Consider the following 23,101-nt stretch of genomic DNA (forward strand, 5'->3'; position numbering starts at 1 on the left):
AACGAAGAACGCAATAAAAGATATTAACAAAACGCAGTTACATATTAGCACTTTCTAGTTTAAAGTGCAGTAACATCCCATGTTGTGCTGCTTAAAATTCAGAACTATTTTCATACCAAAAAACCGAAAGTGAATTTATATTTATACATAGTCAGTGCAGTAATTTATTAATTTTCACGCTCTCGAAAGCGCCATTTCACGATTACTGCATTCTTCGTTACGAGGACAGAAAGGTGAATCCTTATTTTGTGTAGTCAATGCATTTCTTGGGGCAAACAAAAAAGGATGTATTTTTAATACTCAAATTATTTCTTTACTGTGAAAAAATAAAACGATCATAAATAAAACTATGTAGTTTCATTTAAACTAACATTATTACAAAGGTGTAAACTGTCTGCTTGTTTATATGACTGGGTTTACCTGTGGATAGTCAGAGTTGTAGTAAGCTATACTTAAACAGATTCTAAATATATAATACTAGCGTGAGTTTGCCTTTGGAATACAAAAGCTTAATGATTACTTGACCTAAAATGTATATTTCAGTTTTTTTTTTTTATTTATGACGGTCGAAGCATTTTACATTTCCACTGAACGTATATATAGTTACATGTTTAGTTTTAGTTTTCTAACTAAGGGACCCCAATACCCCATACATCCCTGTATTATTATTGTTCTTTTCATGTAATTTTTTTTCTTCGATTTTATACTGTAGTTATTAAATATTTTATTTGTAATTATTTTATTTTGAAAAAAATACTTTTTACCAAGTTTCTTGGGGCAATGATGGTCTTGAAGGCGATGGTAGATAGTTTAAAAAAAATGACGTGCCCATTGCGGCCTATTTACTGAATTAATCATTTGATCTTTGAAATTTGAATAGTACAGTTGATATCAGATATTTTGAAGTGTCCTAAGTAGTTAAAAATATCGGAACATGCATTCTTGAATGTTTTTGAAATACTCTCGAAATTCAAATTTTTGTGTTGCGCTTCGCCGTTTTTAGAAGAAAATCAAAACTGTCAGAAAAAAAGATCAGTGTTCAGTAATTAGAAATTCTCCAAATAATATGCAAGGGGTCGTTTTGTGCGTAAGCATGAGCGAATTGGAATGAGGGGCTGTGCACTGGATTTCGTGAGTGATTACTTGCACGGGCGAACTCAAAAAGTGAAACGGTAATGTTGAGAATCGTGAGGCTACCGTATCTTACGGTGTCCCGCAGGGAAGCGTTCTCGGTCCTTCTCTATTCTTCATTTACATGAGTGACCTTACTGGCTTGAATCTGGCCTGCGGACACGTCTTCTCCTATGCTGCTGACACGGCTATTGCTTTTAAGGGCTCCGTCGGGTGTCCCTGTGGCTCAAAAATTACCTCCTCGCGGTTCATGTTGGAAAAACTAATTACCTTTGATTCTCTATGTACGTATGTATAGTATTTTATGCAACTGTATTATAATACACGAGTGCGAGTTTATGACATGAGGCGAAGCGATTATCTCAATGGCTGATTATGGACAGTTGCATACATTACTTTTTCTATAAGCTCAAACATAAACAATTAATAAATAATGAATACTTACATAACGGACAATAAATTATTTTTTCTATTTTAAATGTAGCAAATTACTGCTCACTTCTATTGCCGCCGGTTTTATTTCTGGCGGTGCGCGGCGTCATCATTTCTGCGTCACTTAATTCACCAAAGTCACACATTCTCACAGATAAAAAGTCGTTTAAATAGTGATTAACTCTTTTATTTCTTTCAAATTTCAAGAATTCCGTGCAAAAGCAAAACAAATTCCCGCTATTTTGAAGTTTCTTTTTTTTTCACTAATTACAACCTTAAAATGGACCCGGGAACTTTTTCGAATACAGCCAAATTAAATAACGTTGAAATATTAAAATTTAATAATAACTGTGAATTTCATTTATGGTCCGTTATGTAAGTATTCAGTATTCAATAATTGTTTATGTAAACATATTTTAATTAATCTATAAAGTTGATTTAACAAAAATTAAGTAAATAAGATAGAATGGTTGAAGTTTTTTTTTTATTTCCCGTCATTTGCAGTGCGAAAATAGCTTAGAAAAATAGTTATTTAGGATACAATTGCAGAAAGTAGGCAATTCCCAACGAGTGGCGGAGAACTTAAAACACGAGCGAAGCGAGGCACGACAAAATCGAGGCAGTGACTAACATAATTTATTTGCTATACTTCTTATACTAACGTAGCAGGCAGTAGATATACATACCGACATGTACACCAAACCAAAAACGTTAACGCATACACTTTACTAAACCAACTTTCATAACAATCATTGACCCAGAAGATTAGAACAGCTACAGCTACTTATGATGGCTAAAGGAGACTTTGTTTTAGTAAGTATGGTGATTTTTTACGATTAATTATTAGCCCTTGTTGCTTGACATTGTCCACAGTTATATTGGCTAGTCCTTATCTCCTGCACGCTCCTATAATGCTAAATATAAATCCGTGTAATACGAGTAGTTAATTATCTTCAAGTATATTTTTTATATTATGTATCTAATCTTCCAGCTATTAACAAAAAGTCACCGTAAATCTGAGTTTGTTTAGCTTTGGAACTGTAAATAATTCAAAATTGGTTCACTTATTCTAATAGATAAAAACAAATAAATAAGAATAAGACATACCGGTAGATGATATAATATCTATGTGTGTAGAGGTAGATTATTCTTTCAATTTACAATGTTTATTAAATTAGGTATGTATATTATAGTTCAAGTATTTCAGCATTGATTAATTCGGCGGGAGTTTGTCACTGACAATTTGTGCGTCGTGGAGGACGTCAGGCGGCGTAAAGTCAGATGTAAAGTCATTAATTGAACTCTTAATTTTATTTACTTATCAAAAATTAATTCACCGAACTGAACTCATGAATATTTTGAGTGAACTTACTTTGGCGGGGTTTCATGACAGGCGCGAACGGGTAAACATGAACATGATCATGTTTATGATTGGTTCGTGCTACGTCGTGCGCGCGCACTGGTAGCTCATTGGTTGACTTTCGAGTGCGCGCTCGCTTGACGTCGCACGGCCCTAAATGGACTCAAGAATTTATTTACTTTTTTTCATAACTTTAGACGGAATTAAAATACGAGATTACATGAAAAAAATTTGAATGATCTCTTTTATGTCGAGTTTTTTAAATTAATCCGTATTATCTTATCAGTAAATATTCAGTTGGTTACATCAAACATTTTCATATTTGTTCAAAGCCCAACTATCGACTCTTAAGACTTATTTTTTTAACAAAAGTTTGGACATAACTTTTTGAGAATTGGCAATTTAAAAAGTTACTTTACTGCACAAGTCATCCATCATCCCATCCCAGCCTATATTACGTCCCACTGCTGGGCACAGGCCTCCTCTCAGAACAAGAGGGCTGAAAGCCCACAAAGTTCACAAGTGCGGAAAGTAAAATCCATACATAACTTTTCTACACACTTGTGGATGCGTGCAGGAATCACAAATTTTCTATGGATATGTTGACTCACGTCACGAGGCACTTTTCAAGCATGTGCATTGTAAAGATCATTGCGAAACGTTTCACAATGATGTGTCAAAGTTGCGATCACACAATGCACCTCATTGGATTACCGATAGCGATATCGTTAGTAGCACATTGTACAACGCGAGAAGAAAAAATACTTTATTGTACTTAAAAAACAAAAATAATGCAAAAAAAACAACAAAACAAAAACAGTACAAATTAGAACTTATCCCTAAGATGGATCTTTTGAAGCTAACCTAAAAAATAAGTATACCCTTAGTAAGCTTAACTACCTATATACTTAACCGCGCAATGACCTCACTATAAAAATTCACAGCTGTAATCATTTTACAAGTCGCCTAAACTGCAATTGTATGGGAATTGTAACAAGGTATTTGGGACTCATTCTAGATCAACGGCTTTCATGGCACATACATGTTGAGCATGTCAATGGAAGGACAAGAAAGTTTCTTTGGCTATTATTTAAAATTCTAAGACATTATGACCACTTAATGACTTCGTAGCCAACTATATTATTATATTGCATTAGCACAGTCTGTTATGTCTTTCTGTATTTGTGGGGCATTCTGCCACAAGTGGGCCCTTCTTTTGCAGACAGAAGTTTCGTAGAATTTCGTTTCGCAAAAATAATGTTTCTTATAATTACAAAAAAAAAGTTAATAATCTAATTGTTTTATTTAAGAGGATTTATACCTACTGAGCTGGCAGCAATGCTTTTTTGTTAGTTTTTCTCGATTATTCCCTAATATTAAAATTAAAATTAAAAATGTGGTCTGATAGAACCGTTCTTAATTTAATAATCAATGTGTCTACTCCAATAATTATTCGTGATAGACTTTTATATTCTTTAAAAACGAACAAATGTTTATTAACGGTAAATTGCCGTTTAAAAGTTACCAAGGAAAAATCTTCAGAAATACCAATTCCTAATGACGAAGCTATACCTACGTCTAAATATATATATATAGGCAGCGAGTGACCGCGATAGTACCTCGGCCAGTAGCATCCAAACCAGTTTATATGACTGACGCATAAAGTTGAAATGAGCAACTATATCAAAATGTTATTAAAAATTGCTGTGACATTATCTTGTTTCGTCTGCATATGGGGTTTGAATAATATAGGTAATTTTGCTTTTTTTATTTTTTTTTTACATTTTCACACCTATTTTAATAATGGTAAATTTAAGAAACATAACAAACTTTTTTTTATTATGCTCTTTACTACAAGAAAGCCTATGTTTTATGTTCTGCTTATTATGTGTTTGTGTTTAATAAAATCACAAAAAGATGTCCTCTAGCTTGGTGTAATATTTTTTAACTTGCAAATTCCTATGTATGTTTAAACTAAGTACACTTCGTTTCTTAGCATTATTTACATTAGAAAGAAGGTAAAAGCGATCTTAACGTGTTTTATTGATAAACACTTTTGAAAAATAAGAATTTACCGACGGAACGGATTTTATGGGTAATGACAGCGACAGTCTAAAATACTGTGAAAAGAAAAGAAATGTCTTTTTTGTGTTTCTTGTTTACTTACATTTTAATTTTACAGGACATTGGTTTCATAACTTTATATTTAATAGCACTGGTTTTTTTGAAGTAAACACAATTTTTTATTTTTTTATTAACTGTAGGTACTGGTGCAATTTTTATTGTCAAATAAAGAAACAACTAGGACTTATGGTCATTTACACTATATTTTTTGTTATTTATCCAAAATATTTATTATAAAAGAATTTTTCTATAAAAAAAGACTCGTCGAGATTGTACCCTTTTTCTAATGCTTAAAACTCGTGTCTAAAATGATATTTCCCCAAAATACCACCTTTTTAAAATACTTCACTGCCTTTAAACCACATTTCTAGCTTACCAGATTCTCGTTGCACCACATTACAGAATCGAAGAATCTTTTTACATACTCTTGTCCTAGATCTAGCCCAGGACCGGGGGGGGGGGGCAAGACCCCCATAACCCTTCCTTGGATTTAATGTGGTTGTGTTTGTCTGTGACGGATTTTAAACACGTATCAACCGATTTTTAACATTCGTTTTTTGGGTTCCGTAATCAACTAGGAACCCTGATAGTTAGTTTCGCCATTCGCCATGTCTGTCCGTCTGTCTGTCCGTCCGCGGCTAAGCTCAGAGATTGTTTGTACTAGAAAGCTGTAATTTGGCATGAATATACTTACACTAGCTTTTGCCCGCGGCTTCGCTCGCGTTAATTTTGGAGTAACATAGATTTCTTTCCTACGAATCTTTTTTTCGGGTTTTGATTGATTTTTCGGAGGATTACCTACATGGAAATACAAATACAGACCGACATTTCAGACAGATGGTGAAAATTTTCGCATTAAAAATTCAACCTACATAATCATAATTCATACCAACTTTGAACTCCAGCTGTTTCACATATTCAGGAGTAGAATTTCGAAAAACGTTATAGTTCGTCGTGTTTCTTTTGACCGCAATTTCGTACACGATAGTTATTAGATAATTCCCGCGGGATAAGAATGAGTAAATACTATAGAAAACTGCACTGTGTTCAATTTTTTTTATCTTTATAGCTATTTCATTCTTTCTAATGAAATAATCGTGTGTCAAAACTGAACGTACATGGCTGTAAAATTACGTATCAGAGCTATCAACCTATGAGGGGTTCCCTCATGAGCAGACGACCTTGGCTATAGCCAAGCCACCACCACTACCACCATCACCCGATGCTATAGCATCAGGTGGTGTCTATCATATGAATTGTCATTGAAAGAAATTGAAAAATCTTGCAAAGTTTCTTGTTTTGAGGAGTTCGTTCCTGCGGAGACGATCCTGGCCGGACTACCTGGATGTCACTGCCAGATTATTGTATTTTCACCAGATTTACATAAGTACGAGTATGCCAAATCTACAGTCCTTAGATTAATTAGTTTAGCTTGTGCGTTTAATGATTCAGTTAGTTTATAAAATCCTCTTTAATCGTTTGTTTGTTTGTTTGTTTGTTTATACTCCTTATTGTACAAAAAGGAAAAACAAAAAGGTTACATAAATAAAAGTTGTGTTAAGTACAAAGGCGGACTTATCCCTGCAGGGATCTTTGCCAGTCAACCTTTGAGTGGTAGAGGAGCAATCCAAAAAAACAAGGATCGACAAATAGAGCAAAACATTTGAATAAATATAAATGCATATGTAAACCTCAAATACCTAACTATATACAATAAATATATAACACATATATAAAACATTAATATATCTATAACTAAATATAAAATAAAATACATAAATACACGAATTTACATACAATACATAAATAACACAAGTATAAAGGATAATTACTTACTAAATAATCAAGGGACGTTTTATCCCGTGGGAATTTTGGGTAAACTTGAAACAGTTTTTACCTGTTAGTGTTTGTTACCTACCTGTATACCAAATTTGAGGTCTCATATTTATAATTACGGAGTTAAGGCCGCTTTGAAGCGAAAATATAAATCTCATTTATTCCCTATCCCGTGGGAATTTCGAAAAAACCTTTTTACCTACCTACCTCTATGACTTTCTAGAAATATATATTTCAAATATCAAGTCTCTAAATCAGCTAATTAGCTAGTATAAAATAGTACGCCTTATTTCTTATCCCGTGGGAATTTTGGTAAATTATGAAAATTGTTGTTAGCTACTTTCTTGCTAAATTTGAAGTCTCTTAATAATAGTTACGGAAATAGGGTTATTTAGAAGTGAAAATATAAATGCCATTTATTCCCTATCCCGTGGGAATTTCTAAAAATCCTGAAAACAGTTTTTAGCAGTTATTATTACCAACTTGCATGCCAAATTTAATGTCTATTATAATTATAGTTACGGAAATAGAGCGATTTCAAAGTGAAAATGTAAATCTCATTTATTCCTTATCCCGTGGGAATTTCAAAAAATCCCTACTTAGTGTACCTCTATGTCTAAGATATATGTATGCCAAATTTCAAGCATTTAGCTTCAGTGGTTTGGGCTGTGCGTTGATATATCAGTCAGTCAGTCAGTCAGTCAGGACTAAGAATTATATATATATAGATATCAGTCACGCCGACAAAGGGGTAAAATCATCATCATCATCATGTCAGCCGAAAGACTGCTGGACATAGGCCTCCCCAAGGCTCTCCAAACAGACCAGTTTTGTGCTTTTCGGATCCACCGCGAACCGCGATCCCGCGATCTTAACCAGGTCGTCGCTCCATCTTGTTGAAGGCCTACCGACAGCTCGTCTCCCGGTCCGCGGACGTCATTTGAGAATCTTTTGACCCCATCGGCCATCAGTCCTGCGAGCAATCAAATGTGCCCCGCCCACTGCCACTTCAGTTTCGCAATTTAAGGGGTAAAATAAAGAAAAATAAAAAAATTTTTAGAGTACCTCCCTTAGACGTAATATGGGGGTGGTTTATTTTTTTCTAAGCTAAGCAGTATGGGATATCGTTGGATAAAACCATTGGGGGGTTTCCCAGTCGAATTTTCGATTCAGTAATCTATTTGCGAAATATTCAACTTTAAAGTGTACATTTTCATTAAAATCGAGGGTCCACCCTCTCTAAAATTTAAACTGTTGAGTGATAAAATAGTATTATTAATAGTATTTCCAAATTCATGTGCGAAATGACATTTAAAATTGACCACAGGCTTTACAGTGAAGGAAAATATCGTGAGGAATCCTGCACAAACCTGCGAAGCAATTCAATGGTGTGTGAGAAGTTCCCAATCCTCACTGGGCCCGCGTGGGAACTATGGCCCAAGCCCTTTCATTCTAAGAAGAGGCCTGTGCCAGCAGTGGGACGCATATAGCATAGGCTGGGATAGTGATAACGGGAATATGATCTTGAGATGTGACGGATAGACGAACAGACAGTGTAGCCAAGTGAAATTAAAGAGCGCCGATTATGACCCTTCGGATACAATACCTTAAAAAGTGTCAAAAAAACATATTTTGTACAAAAAAAACGTTTAAATTTTTAGACGACCAGATGGCCTAGTGGTTAGAGAACCTGACTACGAAGCTTGAGGTCCCCGGGTTCGATTCCCGTGTCGTGGCAGATATTTGTATGAAAAATACGAATGTTTGTTCTCGGGTCTTGGGTGATTAATATTGTCTCACATTAGTTTCATGTTCAATAGCAGATTGTACAAGAGCATAAAACGAGCTATTTTACCCAAGACGTTATACCTATAGCCACCCGAGCCGGTACGGCGAAACAGACACGTCGAAGGGAAAATGGGTTTAATTAATGCTCGAGTTTTACAATCCGCTTTTCACTTTGACTGAGAGGAGATGGAACAACAACAATTGAAACATTGTTCACTTACTAGGTACCTTTTATTTTTCATGCATTATTAACAAAAAATATATACATAGTACAAATCAAAATAAAGGTAACTAAAACTACATACAAAATAAAGATCTTTTGGCGACTTCTTAAAGTTCAATTTTGCCCTTCCAATTCGCTCATCTAAATCAATTTGAAGTTTGCAATAAATTTCCATCTTGAAGTGTTTAGCGACTTTAAACTGAAATGGATTCCCCGTAGTTTCACTTTTATTGAAACTATTCTAAGTCGATAAACTACTTCAAAATTTGCTAAGTCCAAATACTTTCTTAAAAATTTTACAAGTCTTTGACAATATTGATTTTTTAATTGATATAAATTAAAAATTACTTTTGTTTATGGCTGTTGACACCTGATTACCTTGGTATTAGACGAAGATTTTATTTTACGCACTAGAGCGTAAAAAGTAATTTTATGTCGCCTAGATACACCATAAACACGATCTTTACGAGCATGAGAAGTGAAAAAATTATTTACACACAGTCATCAAAAAAGTCTTGGTATATTCATTATTCCTAGACAAATTTGATTTTTTGACTCAATAATAATATGCCTACCTATATTATATTGTAATGTTGTAAACCGTCTATATAGGGATAAAAAATATCCCTGAGCTCTTTTAATGAATTGAGTAATTAACTTCAAAAACAGTTGCATATTTATTTTTTCCTGGAATAAATAACCCCAAATCATAATCAGTGACAAAAATAACATTTAATAGGTACTCATTGGCCCAGTTTCCTGTTTTGTTCGAATATACGGTGAATATTTATATTTTTTCCTTATTTTGTTCATGCATTTTGTATTATTTAATTTATGTATAGTATAACCTAACCAACAAGAAGTTGGAAAGCCCCCGACTTGTCACTTCAAAGTTCAATATCTCAAAAACGGCTGAAACGATTTTGATGAAACATGTCTAAGAACCATCGCTAGAAAACCTGCTTTCAAATAAAAAAACGCATTCAAATCGGTCCACCCGCTTAAGAGCTACGGTGCCACAGACAGACACACATAGCGGTCAAACTTATAACACCCCTCTTTTTGCGTCGGCGGTTAGAAATGTACCCAGCGTGGGGTCATTTTAGATTACTGACGTAGACAGACAGATACAAAAAAATTAAGATCTTTCTATCGACATCTATGTATGTATAGACTGCATGTTTCTTACATCAAAACGGTGCACAAAACTGGTTCACAGCGCGGATTGGTTAACCTCGTCGGAGGCAGGCAAGGGTCACTAACTGCCACTAACCAACTAAAAGTTGGAAAGCCCCCGACTTGTCACTTCAATATCTCAAAAATGGCTGAACCGATTTTGATAAAACATGTCTAAGAACCTGGTGTCCTGTGTGGTGTCGGGTTAGAATTACACCTCTCCATTTCTTCCGTGGATGTCGTAAGAGGCGACTGAGGATATAGGTTAAGGTATACCGTAGGCGACAGGCTAGCAACCTGTCACTATTGTACCGTTTTTGGCAATCTTAAAGCCTAAAATTGCTAAAAGTGGCTCCGAAGCGGTAACGTTTCGTGTGCTCTGCCTACCCCATTTGGGAATACAGGCGTGTTTTTTGTGTGTGTGTCTAAGAACCATCGCTAAAAAAACTCCTTTCAATTAAAAAAAAACCAGCATACAAATCGGTTTACCCGTTTAAGAGCTACGGTGCCACAGACAGACACACACACACAACACACACACACACACAACACAGACATCAGACACACAGCCACACAAACACATATAGCGGTCAAACGTCGGTCAAACTTTATAACAACCCTCTTTTTGTGTCGGGGGTTAAAAAGAAGATTGGTGGAATATTAACCTTACTATGCTATGCATAAGTTTGATTTTCCCTCTTGCTGACTTTAAGTGGTAGTTGGTGACTTGTCGCCCGACGGCTTCGCTAAGTCTGTTGACGTCCTTGACAGGTTGTGTCAAAGTCAAAGTTAACATGATGATTGATGCTCGTCGACATCACCATGACAAATGACGAGAACCTCGTGAAGGCCGAGAAGGACAAACACAGCAAGTACCTTGACTTGGCTCACGAGGTGACTGACTGCTATGTGGGATGTTGACTCGACGATCATTGTCCCGACGTATCATTTCGGCGGCAAACGGTCTAATAGCGAAGAGTCTCGACCAACATCTCAAGAGGCTCTCGCTAGATGGCTGGATCAAGGGCCAGATACAGAAGGCGGTACTTCTGGACACGGCACGCATCGTCCGGAGGTTCCTCACTCTGCGGCCCTGACCACCGGTACCGCTTGGGCCCTGCCCCCGCGTTACCGTAAAGCAAACTTAGGTTAGGTTTTTATAATATTTTATTTTGTATGTAGGTACTTTTCTGTTTTTTATGAATTTTTGATATAACTTATATATTATAAAAACCTAATCTAAGAATGAAAAAAAAATATAAGAAAATAATAACAATAATAGAGTGAGAATTTTTATTCACCAAATGCTGAGTACAGCCAGTCTATAATCATTTCACTTCAACTCGAAAAAAGCCAATGTCGTTAAAATTTATTTAACTTTTAACAGCTCGAGTACTAATTAAAATAGTGATGCCCCTGATGCGTTTATTACTGATTCGATTGTTCAACCTTTAACAATCGATTTTATGACTTCATGAAGAAGTTTTGATCGATTTAACACATCATCATATTTAAATTTTTGCTCAACATTTTGCATTGTTTAATAAACATTCACAGGTGTTTTAAGTTACTTTATCTATGTACATTACTTTTATCAACTTCCGACGGTAATATAGTAAAGTTTTTGTCAATTATGAAGCGGCAAAACTGGACGCGGCAGCGACGCCAGTTTGTTGTCACTCACAACGAGACTCCCGTGGTAGGTATAATGAAAAAAAATAGTATTACAGTGCCTATTTTAGTTGTTTTAACTTTTAAGTTTTTAACAAGTTTTTACAATAACCTGAAGTACCCTATAGGTTTCCCAGTTACGGCAATTTGTATGGAAGGAAACACCTTTTTAGGGTTCCGTAGCCAGAACGGACTTGCCGTTTGTTGTTGTTGGGTCAAAAGTTGCAAATTAATTTTGACCCACATCCAGTGGTCGGATTGACTTGCAATTTGATATACATAATGTAAGCAGGATGACAATGCAAAAACAGCAATGCCACAACAGAAAGATTGCATTATAAATGACATTTTTAACAGAATTATTTCTTTTTTTTTTCAGGAGACCCTTGCGAGGCGGAGGGCGATCGGGTGGGCACTTGCATGTCCATCTATAACTGTTCTTTTGCGTATAAACAAGTTCAAAATCATATAAAACCGAAGGTATGCAACAATAACCTAACCAAACCGGGTCTATATATCGACTGGTCTAAAATTGTTTTGCATAATATTTTTAGGTCGAAATGCACCACCACTAATTTTACGCCTCGAAAACAAATATGAATTTCACGGCTCTGAGGCGAAGTCGACGGAGCTCCGCTTCGTCGATCTCCTATTCCTCTTAGGCGAGGCGGTACGCGCCTTGACACACTACTAACCTAACCTAACCTATAGTTGAGCAATCATGTTACCTGGGTTTCCTTTATTGCGTCCCCCCCCCCGCTCGCCCTTTACTGTTTGGGTTATCCAAATATCAAATGTGAATTCTTTTCATTATTTTTTTAGGACATTAAATATTAGACTAAATAATAATTATATCTAACAATATTATTGATTTAGCATTTTACAACTTAAAATTTTAGACTAAAAAAATTATAGACCAAAAGTGCTTTAGAAAAAAAAAATTGTATGCAAAAAAATCATGCAACTAACCTACCTAACCAACAAAAAGTTGGAAATCCCCCGACTTTGACACTTCAAAGTTCTTTCAAAGTTCAGTGTCTTAAAAACGGCTGAGCCGATTTTGATGAAACATGTCTAAGAACCATCGCTATATAAAACCTTCCAAAAAAAAAATCCAAAAAATATTATAAATGAAACGGATACAAAATTCAGATCTATTGTCAAGAAGACATTAATATCAAAGGCGTATTATAAAGTTAATGATTATATCATGGACAGGGATATTTGGAAATACTTCCGATCCGCATTAGCGATCACTTCAAATAGCGAACCTACTGTGTTAAAAATAAAGTTGTGTTAAATACTTGTGATGTATACATATCATTTAATAATATTGTAAATCTGTTTTAAATAAAAATATACCTCGTTGAGTTTCTTGCCGGATTCTTCTCAACGGAGGTTTTTCCGAACCGGTGGTAGATTTTTTTTGACATTCATAAGTGCCATGCTATGGTGCCACAGACAGACAGACACACACACAGACATACATAGCGGTCAAACTTATGACACCCAGGGCTTTTTGCGTCGGGGGTTAAAAAAAGAAGTATCCCATACAATATTATACCAAACAATTTCGACCAAAAAATTATAGAAAACAAAATTTTAGACCTTGCGAAGGGCACCCAACATAACCACTTAGAAAAGTCCTGATATTGAAAAAAATAAATAGTAAATTTATTTACCGAAATTCGGCACAATAAACAAAAAAATATAATTAAACAAAAACAGTCAACCTTATATAATCTTATACATATATTAGACAGGAAGAAAGAGGATAAAATAAACATTATGTCGAAAGAAATAAAAAGGGCCATACTCAGCGAATTTCCACTGCAAACCGCAGCGCTGGTTTTCAGTATGACCCTTTAAATTAAAACTAAATTGGAAGAGGAGAAAGAGTGGAGCAATAGTCGTTTACCTCACCTACATACTATATGGGTTTCATTCCTTCCTGCTGGTTCGTGCTGAGTTACCGACTTCAAGCTAGTAAAATACCTAGAAAAATATTTTAAAGGGTTATGTAGTCGGTTCCATTTTTTGTTATTGTTTTATTTTTTTGGTGCCGGTTTTACTTTTTTGTTAAAAAAATTCGTTATTTTTCAATTTTTAGTGATTCGTAGCCAAAGTAAATCTCACAGAGTGTTTTATAACAGACTTAGCCACCTTCTGAAGCTTCTTCTTAGTCGCTTATCTATGTATATTAATCATGATCGCTTATAGACGAGCGAGCATTACTTAGCTTTGACGAGTTCCATTGGTCGTCTACGGTCTTTTTCATCGGGTCCAGTTTACCAAATGATGCTTTCTAAATGTAAATGCTTATCTTAATGCTAAAAATGCCAAAATCGCCATAGGTGTGCCTATAAAATTTGAGGTTTGCCCTCGATTTCCCTAGGATCCCATCATCAGATCTTGACTTGGTGACATTGGGACCCCTTCAGAAGAGTCTTTCGAATAAAAAAAAGGATTTTGAAAATCGGTCCACAATTGACTGGATAATCGGTGAACATAATTAAAAAAAATACAAACATTAGAACATGGAACCTCCTCCTTTCTTGAAGTTGAAAATACTATATAGTGCCGGAACGGCACGAACGTTATAATAACGTTATATATCATAGAGGGCGGTATTCTGCGGTATTAATGTAATAAAAATGCAAAACAGGAAAAAAACAACAAAAACAACAACAAATAAAAAACCGGTCAAGAGCGTGTCGGACACGCCCAAAATAAATTTCCGTAGCCATTACGAAAAAAATCAAGTTATATTTTTCGAAGGATTTCGTATTGTGTACGGAATCTTCCAAGTTTAGGTATATTTTATACCTTAGGCTGCTATTTACTCTTAGGAGCTGTTTCCCCATTCATTGATTAGTTTAAATGTGATGCCGTCTCCGTCTATTCGAACAAAACAAATAGAGACGGCATCACATTTAACCGTCAGTTAACACTAATCAATGGATGATGAAACAGCCCCTTAAGGTACTAATATTTCTCAAGCAATCTTAGCCGTTATAATTTTCCTTGCAAATTTCATATCCTTCCACCATCCTGAATTTATTCAAATTTTTCCTCCCAACGGTTTAGATTTAAGAGGAGGGGGGACGCTCGATTTAAATAGAAATTTGAAAGAAAGAAAGATAATAATCCCAGCCTATATACGTCCCACTGCTGGGCACAGGCCTCCTCTCAGAATAAGAGGGCTTGGGCCGTAGTTCCCACGCGGGCCCAATGCGGATTGGGAACTTCACACACACCATTGAATTACTTCGCAGGTTTCCTCACGATGTTTTCCTTCACCGTAAAGCTCGTGGTAAATTTCAAATGTAATTTCGCACATGAATTCCGAACAACACAGAGGTGCGAGCCATGGTTTGAACCCACGATCCTCTGCTTGAGATGCCATAGGTCAAACCAGTCGGCCACCACGGCACAGACAGACAGACAGACGGACACACATGGCGAAACTATAAGGGTTTCAGTTGACTACGGAACCCTAATAACTGCCCAGATAAATGAAACGGTTGAAACCTTCGAATAATCGCCCTTTTAGCAACTTATCAATTCCTTGAACTTCCAGACGTGCAGATATATGGGCAAGACCAGGATTGTGTGCTGCCCCAATGGAAACCCTGTGTGGGACGTCGGACAACTCAGGGCCTTCTTTGGAGCGACCCAGCAGGGGATGCTGCAGGGTCGTGATATGGTAAGGACCACAAAGAGAGCGATTAGAGCAATTTATAATATGAAGACGCGTTTTTTAAGTCAAAGTCAAAGTCAAAAAATCTTCACTCAATTTAGGCTTTATCAAGCACTTATAAATGTCAAAAAAAATCTACCACCGGTTCGGAAAAATCTCTGTTGAGAATAATCCGACAAGAAACTCAACAAGGTATATTTTTTTTAAACAGATTTACAATATTATTAAGTGATATGTATAGGTACATCACAAGTATTTAACACAACTTTATTTTTAACACAGTTGGTTCGCTATTTGAAGGGATCGCTAACGCGGATCGGAATTATTTCCAAATATCCCTGTCCATGATATAATCATTAACTTTAGAATACGCCTTAGATATTAATGTCTTCTTGACAATAGATCTGAATTTTGTATCCGTTTCATTTATAATATTTTTTGGAATTTTATTATAAAAACGTATGTAATTTCCCAGAAAAAGCAATATAAAGCAAAGCATGTCGAGCTAAACTCGGTTTAAGACGTGAGTTATCCGTTACAATATCATTTAATACGACTATGTTAGTACCTACTTAATTAAAAAAATAAATTAAAATTTCGAATTATATGGTCCCTATGACCTTTTTAGTCATGGGCCACCACAAAGGGCTGTCCAGCAGGTTTGCAATCATGATCAGGATACTATTATGCTACTGCGTACACGCTGGAGAAGAGAAGCAGTCTTCTTACGCATCATAGCGTGAAAGCCTTCTGTGCCCCTAGTGTATTTTTTCGGTCACAAAATACGTCTCGATCGCGTTTGCGTTAAAATCTTAATTTGTATGGAAACACGAACAGCGCCTCTAGCGGCACGTTTGCGCAACAACTTTTGCGAGTGTAGGTCTGCTTGTCAAATTAACGTAAACTATTTTGTATTTCTTTTGAACTTTTGTATTTCTTAGGAAACGTATCGACGATCGAGCGTTACGTATCGACGATCGTTAGTTACGTATTCAACGATAGAACACTCGATTTACGTCGTCGAATAGTAAACGACTGTTTTGAGAAAATGCTACACTAGAGGCACTGTGCGCGCCTCAGCGAACATAGAGGACGCGCTGCAGTATTGCGGTAGGCCTAGCCATATCCTGAACGCGTTGTTGTACTGCACCCGCAGGCAGGACGTTGTAGGCCCGTTTCGTGTGCTGAAACCACAAACAACTCCAATAAAATGACGTGCAATACGCTTTGAACAGCGTAATTTCACGTTATCCGAACATCTGCTAAATCTACGAGTCAGCATATTACTATATTACTATAAAGAATATTTACTATAGACCTTAATGCGGAAAAATATAGTCTCATTTCATTACTTTCTTAAAATATTGGACTGAGCAGATAAAGAGTGTGGCGCAGTTTGAAACATAGCTAGTATAATAATAATAAATATATGTCATTAAATACTAATACTAAAATAAGTTTAAAATGTTTGTTTTCGCTTAATTACTAACACTATAGATACTCTGTTTGTCTGAAATAAAGAATTTGAATTACTTCGTACCGCTCCCTTTCTATATCTTAATCATCCTTTAAATCATATTAAATGATATTATAACGGATAACTCACGTCTTAAACCGAGTTTAGCTCGACATGTTTCGGGCTATTTCGTAGCCCTTCCTCTCAGGAGCACGCGACTCGGCGGCTGCCGCAACACGCACACTACGCGCCACCGCTCGCGTGCTCCTGAGAGGAAGGGCTACGAAATAGCCCGAAACATGTCGAGCTAAACTCGGTTTAAGAAGTGAGTTATCCGTTATAATATCATTTAATATGAGTGAGTCTCACGGTAGTTTCATGTTCAAAATCCTTTAAATCATCCGCAATAATGTTACCCAGATATTTGAACTTCTGCACCAGTAGAGCGGGTTGTGGGGGGAGTTCTGTATGCAAAATTAGAGGAACGCATTCTGTGAATAGTTTTAAACTCAGAAAAGCTTGCAAATTATGATTCTGAATGTTGCCAGGAGGTCCGGTGGTTCATTTTTTTATACCTGAATTCCTATGACATCATGTAATTGGACTGAAAAAATGCTTTTGAAACCATTTTAATAATTATTTTCCTGACAATATTCCATTTTTACAAGCTTTAATTTAACTTGCAAGTTGAATTTGACCCACTTTCAGTAGCCGGATTGACTTGAAATTTGGCATACTTATGTAAATCTGATGACAATACAATAATCGTATAGTGACATCCTGGTGGTCCAGCTAGGATCGTTTCTGAAGGACGGAACGTATTGGAATCACGATCCAGCGCGGAAATGCCGCCAGCCTTATGGGCACTCTTCCTCAGGGACAAGACTTGGGCGAACTGTATACTTATATAGTTAATTTTTTTTGGATAGTTTAGTGTAACCTCAATTGTTCCTTTTTAATTAATGTTTATGACTTATTAAAATAAAACATAGTACAATCAACAAAAAGTACAGTCAGAAATAAGCTTGGCATAAAAATAAAAAATGTAATGAAATACTTATTTCTTATTATTAAAAATAAAAGTTATTAACTATTAACTCGGTATATGTATAAAAGCTTGTAAAATATAATTAATATTATCACGAAAATAGTTATTAAAATGTTCCAAAAGCATTTTTTACAGTCCAATTTACATTATGTTTTGAGGGATGGGGTATGAAAACAAATGAACCACTGGATCTCCTGGCAACATTCAGAATCATAATTTGCAAGCTTTTCTGAGTTCAAAACTATTCATAGAATGCGGTCCCCTAATTTTGCATACGTAACTTCCTTTGGCGCCTGCTCTACACCGTCAAAGGTACACCAGAACCAGAAAGAACAGATGGTGCATTAGGCGGCATGTATTTAGCAGTCATTTTGAAAACAAGCACTTCGCTTTTATTAGATAGCTAACATGTTTAGTTTTAGTTTTGTAACTAAGGGAACCCATACATCCCTGTATTATTATCATTCTTTTCTTGTAATTTTATACTGTAGTTTTTAAGTATTTTATTTGCAATTATTTATTTTGATAAAATGACTGTCAAGTTTCTTGCAGAGCATCTTCTAAAAATGACGTGTAAAAGTGCCCATTGCGGCCTATTTAGTGAATAAATGATTTGAATTTGGGTTGCACCCCTACAGAGTGTCTGGCAATGAAGAAAGTGATTTCTAATATCATTCCGTACAAAATATTATAAAAATTTAGTTTTACAGCATGACGAATTTGAGGTGTAATTTTACGATGTTCGATACGTGTTTTTTTTTCCAAAGCGCTCAATATCCTGATTTCATTGGAGTTCGTTTTTACCTGGGATAGAACTTTAAGCCTTTATACATAACGAGGGTCTAGTTGTCGTGCTATCTTGGTCTATAAAGCTCGAAGGCACGATAACTTTTAAACACACAAAAAAATGCATTCGTGTGATATGTGGAGCAGGGTATCGAGACTCGTGTAAACCATTGTTTAAAGAGCTGCTTATCCTACCGTTGCCCAGCTTGTACATAAGAGAAGCCTGTATATTTGTGAAAAGACACCCTGAGTTCTTCCAAACAAGAGCCCAGGCTTACAACTCCAGAGGTCGGGGAAGGGATGAGCTGGCGCTGCCAAAACCAAACATTGGTATATTTCAGAATAATGCGTACTACATGTCTATAAGGCTTTTTAATTCGTTGCCAGATCATGCCAGATTGAAAGAAGACGAACCTTTTGTATTAAACATTGAAAAAATGTTTTTTTTTAATTCTGATGAATAATTATTGTATTCATATTGACATTCATATCTTTTGTATTTCTACTGACATTACCACTTTTTTTTCTATAATATAATCAGTTTGACACTAAATGTAACCTTGGACTTCTAGATAAATACTCAAAGCCTTAGACTGAGATAAATATTCGATATTTGTATGTTGCATGTGCAGCAGAATATGCCTGGACATCCAATTGTATATACCTATAACATCCATGTTATTTACCCATATTCTATGCAAATAAATAAATTATTGTTATTATTAAAAATATAACGAACTTTGCCGATAAAATCTCCCTTGTATTGTACTTTGTCGTGATCGTGATCGGGTTCCGTATTGTCCCACAGACATGCCGCTACAACGGGGAGATGCCAGCTCTGTGTTGCGGGAAAACCAAGGACGTGGAGCCTCCCCCCGAGCCCAGGCAATGCCCCCCCTTGCCCACAGTGACAACCAAGGCGGACGACATAGCTTTTAAAAGTAAGCAGAACTTGTCCAAATTTATAAAGTTTAAAATAATGGACGACATAAAAACAAAATTTTGTTCAAGGCTTTGATAATTAGAACACATAATGCTTCGGATTATCACGTCGTACATTATTGCGCGTACATTATTGGTCCCCTGCTAGTTCGGTACGGGGTGATAATGCACGACATGATAATTCGTGCACATAAGCACGGATTATCAGGCCGTGCATTATTTAAGCGTACATTAACAAGTCGTACATTAACTACACCCCAGCGACATTCTGCGCCAGTTATAGCAATATTCTGCCTGTCAAGAAACCCTCCATGTCCATTTCATTGGCCACTTGTTCCATCCCTAAAGGTCCCATTAATATTATAAATATGCGAAAACTTGTAAGTCTGTTTGCTTGTTGCCTCATCATGTCTAAACCGTTAAACCGATTAAAATGAAATTTGGTATACAGATACTATGAGTCCCGGGAAAGGACATAGGATGGTTTTTTCCCGGAAAATTGCGTAGTTCCCACGGGATAGCGATAAAGAAATACCGCGCAGACACGAGTCGCGAGTAACAGGCTAAATTTCTAATTATAAAGCTATTTTTTTTTCAGAATGTCTCGAATATCGTCGCTACGCTTCACCCTGTGTGGCCGATAAGTTGCAAGAAGACAAGTTAGATCGGGATGTTAAAGCCTGCCACATCGACCACTTCGGTGACCGTATCTCAGGCGGTACCTTTGCAAAACCTTACGAGTTCCCACACATGGTAACACAGCTTTAATAAATTAACGTAGCATTGTTCGAAATACAAAAGTTAGACAGTATCTAGTGCCTACGAATAATAATAATGTTCGTAGCTTGGTGAGAAATTAAATTGTGTACTAAAGGAAAAGTGGGTTAGGTTAGAACTGCGACCTTGACACAATAGGAACTGCTCCCAGAAAAGTGGGTTAGGTTAGAACTGCGACCTTGGCACAATAGGAACTGCTCCCAGAAAAGTGGGTTAGGTTAGAACTGCGACCTTGACACAATAGGAACTGCTCCCAGAAAAGTGGGTTAGGTTAGAACTGCGACCCTTGCACAATAGAAACTGCAACCAGAAAAGTAGTTTAGGTTAGAACTGCGACCCTTGCACAATATAAGTATGGACTGCTCCCAGAAAAGTAGGTTAGAATTAGCATTGTACAAGTTGCAGAACATTCCCAAAACGTGGAAATATTCTCCAGAATGTTCTGGAAACATTCTTGCAACATGAAACTTCTTGTTTAAAAATAAAATGTTTTGACAATACAGTTTAAATGTGCATAATAAATACTCCATATTATTTATGTACATGTTTTAGTATGATACAGTTAATTATTTGGTTGATAAGTGATATTTTACCGATAAGTTGCTTAAATTATTCTCTTTCTTTTTGCTTTGCTTAAATTAATCTTTGAGAACATTTCAAGAGAAAGTTGCAAACAGAATATTTCCAGCACCAGTATTGTGAAGCAGACTGTGTTTGATTGACAAATTCGCTGACTTCTAGTAAGAAACGTGTAGCTAAGTGGAAAGCAAAGATCGCTGTGATGAACAGGACGCGAGTTCAAATCACCGCGTTCTATATACTTACTTATTTTTATTTCAGATTTTTGTATTTTTTAAAAACCTTTTTTTATTTGATGACTTCGCTTTCGTTTTGTTTTCTATATTTTAGAAAAATATTTTTAAAATTTGTAAGAGAAAGTTGCAAATAGATATATATTTCCAGCACCAGTTTTATACGTCTTTAGCTGCGTCTATCGTTCTTTCTATTGATAAAATGAGTTTCTTGGAATTTATAATTGAAGAGAAACATTACGAGGAAACCTACATAGGAGCTTAGAATTCCAAAAGAACCCTGATAAATTATTGTTTAAACATTGCATAATTAATTAATAAGTTGTTGACGCGTATGTATATCTAGGACAAACCGTCCAATTAGGTAAGTCCAACTTCGAGAAGGAGGTCAATCGTCGAATCCAACTTGGATGGGCAGCGTTTGGGAAACTCCGCAATGTCTTTTCGTCCAAAATTCCTCAGTGCCTTAAAACGAAAGTCTTTAACCAATGTGTGTTGCCACTTGCCAGTGATGACATATGGATCCGAGACGTGGTGCTTTACTTTAGGCCTTATAAATAGGCTCAGAGTTGGTCAGCGAGCTATGGAGAGAGCTGTGCTTGGGGTTTCCCTACGGGATCGAATCAGAAATGAGGAGATACGGAGAAGAACAAGGGTCACCGACATAGCCAAGCGAATTAGCTCGTTGAAGTGGCAATGGGCGGGCCATATAGCACGGAGAGCGGATGGCCGTTGGAGCCGAAAAGTTCTCGAGTGGAGACCGCGGATCGGCAAGCGCAGCGTAGGACGTCCACCAACAAGATGTAAGGATGACCTGGTTAAAGCTGCGGGTTCACGGTGGATGCAGGCCGCTGCCAACCGAAGCAACTGGAGGTCTGTGGGGGAGGCCTATGTCCAACAGTGGACGTCCTACGGCTGAGATGATGATGACGATGATAATTAATTAATCTTCGATACGCATACTTACTATCTACTTATATAAGTAGTCATAAAAAATATACCTATCTAACTCATTTATTAGTAAAGTGCAATACAGATAATAAAACTGCAGATATTATAATGACCTGTTCTACCGTAGTAATTCTTCTTATACAAAGGTCAATTTACACTGGTGTTTGTATTTTTGTGTTTTTATAGCAAACATTTTATTTTTTATTGTATTTTACATAAAATAATCGTATTGTGTATACCTGATATTGTCAAAATTTATAAATAAATAAGCACACGTCAGGAGATAAATTGTCGTTCCCGAGAACATTCTCAGAAGTTACCGAGAATGAGAAGTTCATAAGGAGGATTAAGTTTTCTTTAGTCAAGGCTGCGCTGCCGTCGGCGCCGTACGTTTCAATTTTAGCTCGGTCGTCTTGCGCGATGATCACCTTTTACGTTCGCGTATTCGTACTTACGTATCTTTTGTATTAGGTATAGTTGTAAATTAGTGGTATATAAGTGTAAGTTTTGCAGGTGGTAGGACCTAGTGCAAGGTCCGCCCGGATTGCTACCACCATCTTGCTCGCTAATCCTGCCGTGAAGCAGCAGTGCTTGCACTGTTGTGTTTCGGCGTGGAGAGTAAGACAGCCGGTGAAATTACTGGCACTTGAGGTATCCCATCTCAGGCCTCTTGGTTGGCAACGCATCTGCAAAACCCCTGGTGTTGCAGATGTTTATGAGCGGTGGTGATCTCTTACCATCAGGAGACCCACTTGCTCGTTTGCCATCCAGTCGAATAAAAAAAAAAGTGTAGTGTAATATTTTCGTGCAAGGACACATAAAAAATAATAGATAACTAACTACCTACCTATAAACAATATAGTTATAGTATTATGTGTAGGTAAACAT

General features: G+C 36.4%; 1 protein-coding gene across 1 annotated transcript in view; it reads left to right on the forward strand.

Annotated features, from left to right (window-relative positions):
* The first annotated feature begins 4,536 nt into the window (after nt 1–4,536).
* Nucleotides 4,537–23,101, forward strand: part of LOC141442995 (serine protease ami-like) — a 30,363-nt gene continuing 11,798 nt past the window's right edge. Inside the window, exons 1-5 of the mRNA XM_074108208.1 lie at nt 4,537–4,675; nt 12,121–12,221; nt 15,322–15,447; nt 19,540–19,672; nt 20,272–20,426. Of these exons, the coding sequence (XP_073964309.1) occupies nt 4,594–4,675; nt 12,121–12,221; nt 15,322–15,447; nt 19,540–19,672; nt 20,272–20,426 (597 nt within the window). The 5' untranslated portion in view covers nt 4,537–4,593. The remainder of the gene's footprint in view (nt 4,676–12,120; nt 12,222–15,321; nt 15,448–19,539; nt 19,673–20,271; nt 20,427–23,101) is intronic.

The sequence above is a fragment of the Choristoneura fumiferana genome, chromosome 26 (assembly GCF_025370935.1).
Source record: "Choristoneura fumiferana chromosome 26, NRCan_CFum_1, whole genome shotgun sequence".
NCBI lineage: Eukaryota > Metazoa > Arthropoda > Insecta > Lepidoptera > Tortricidae > Choristoneura > Choristoneura fumiferana.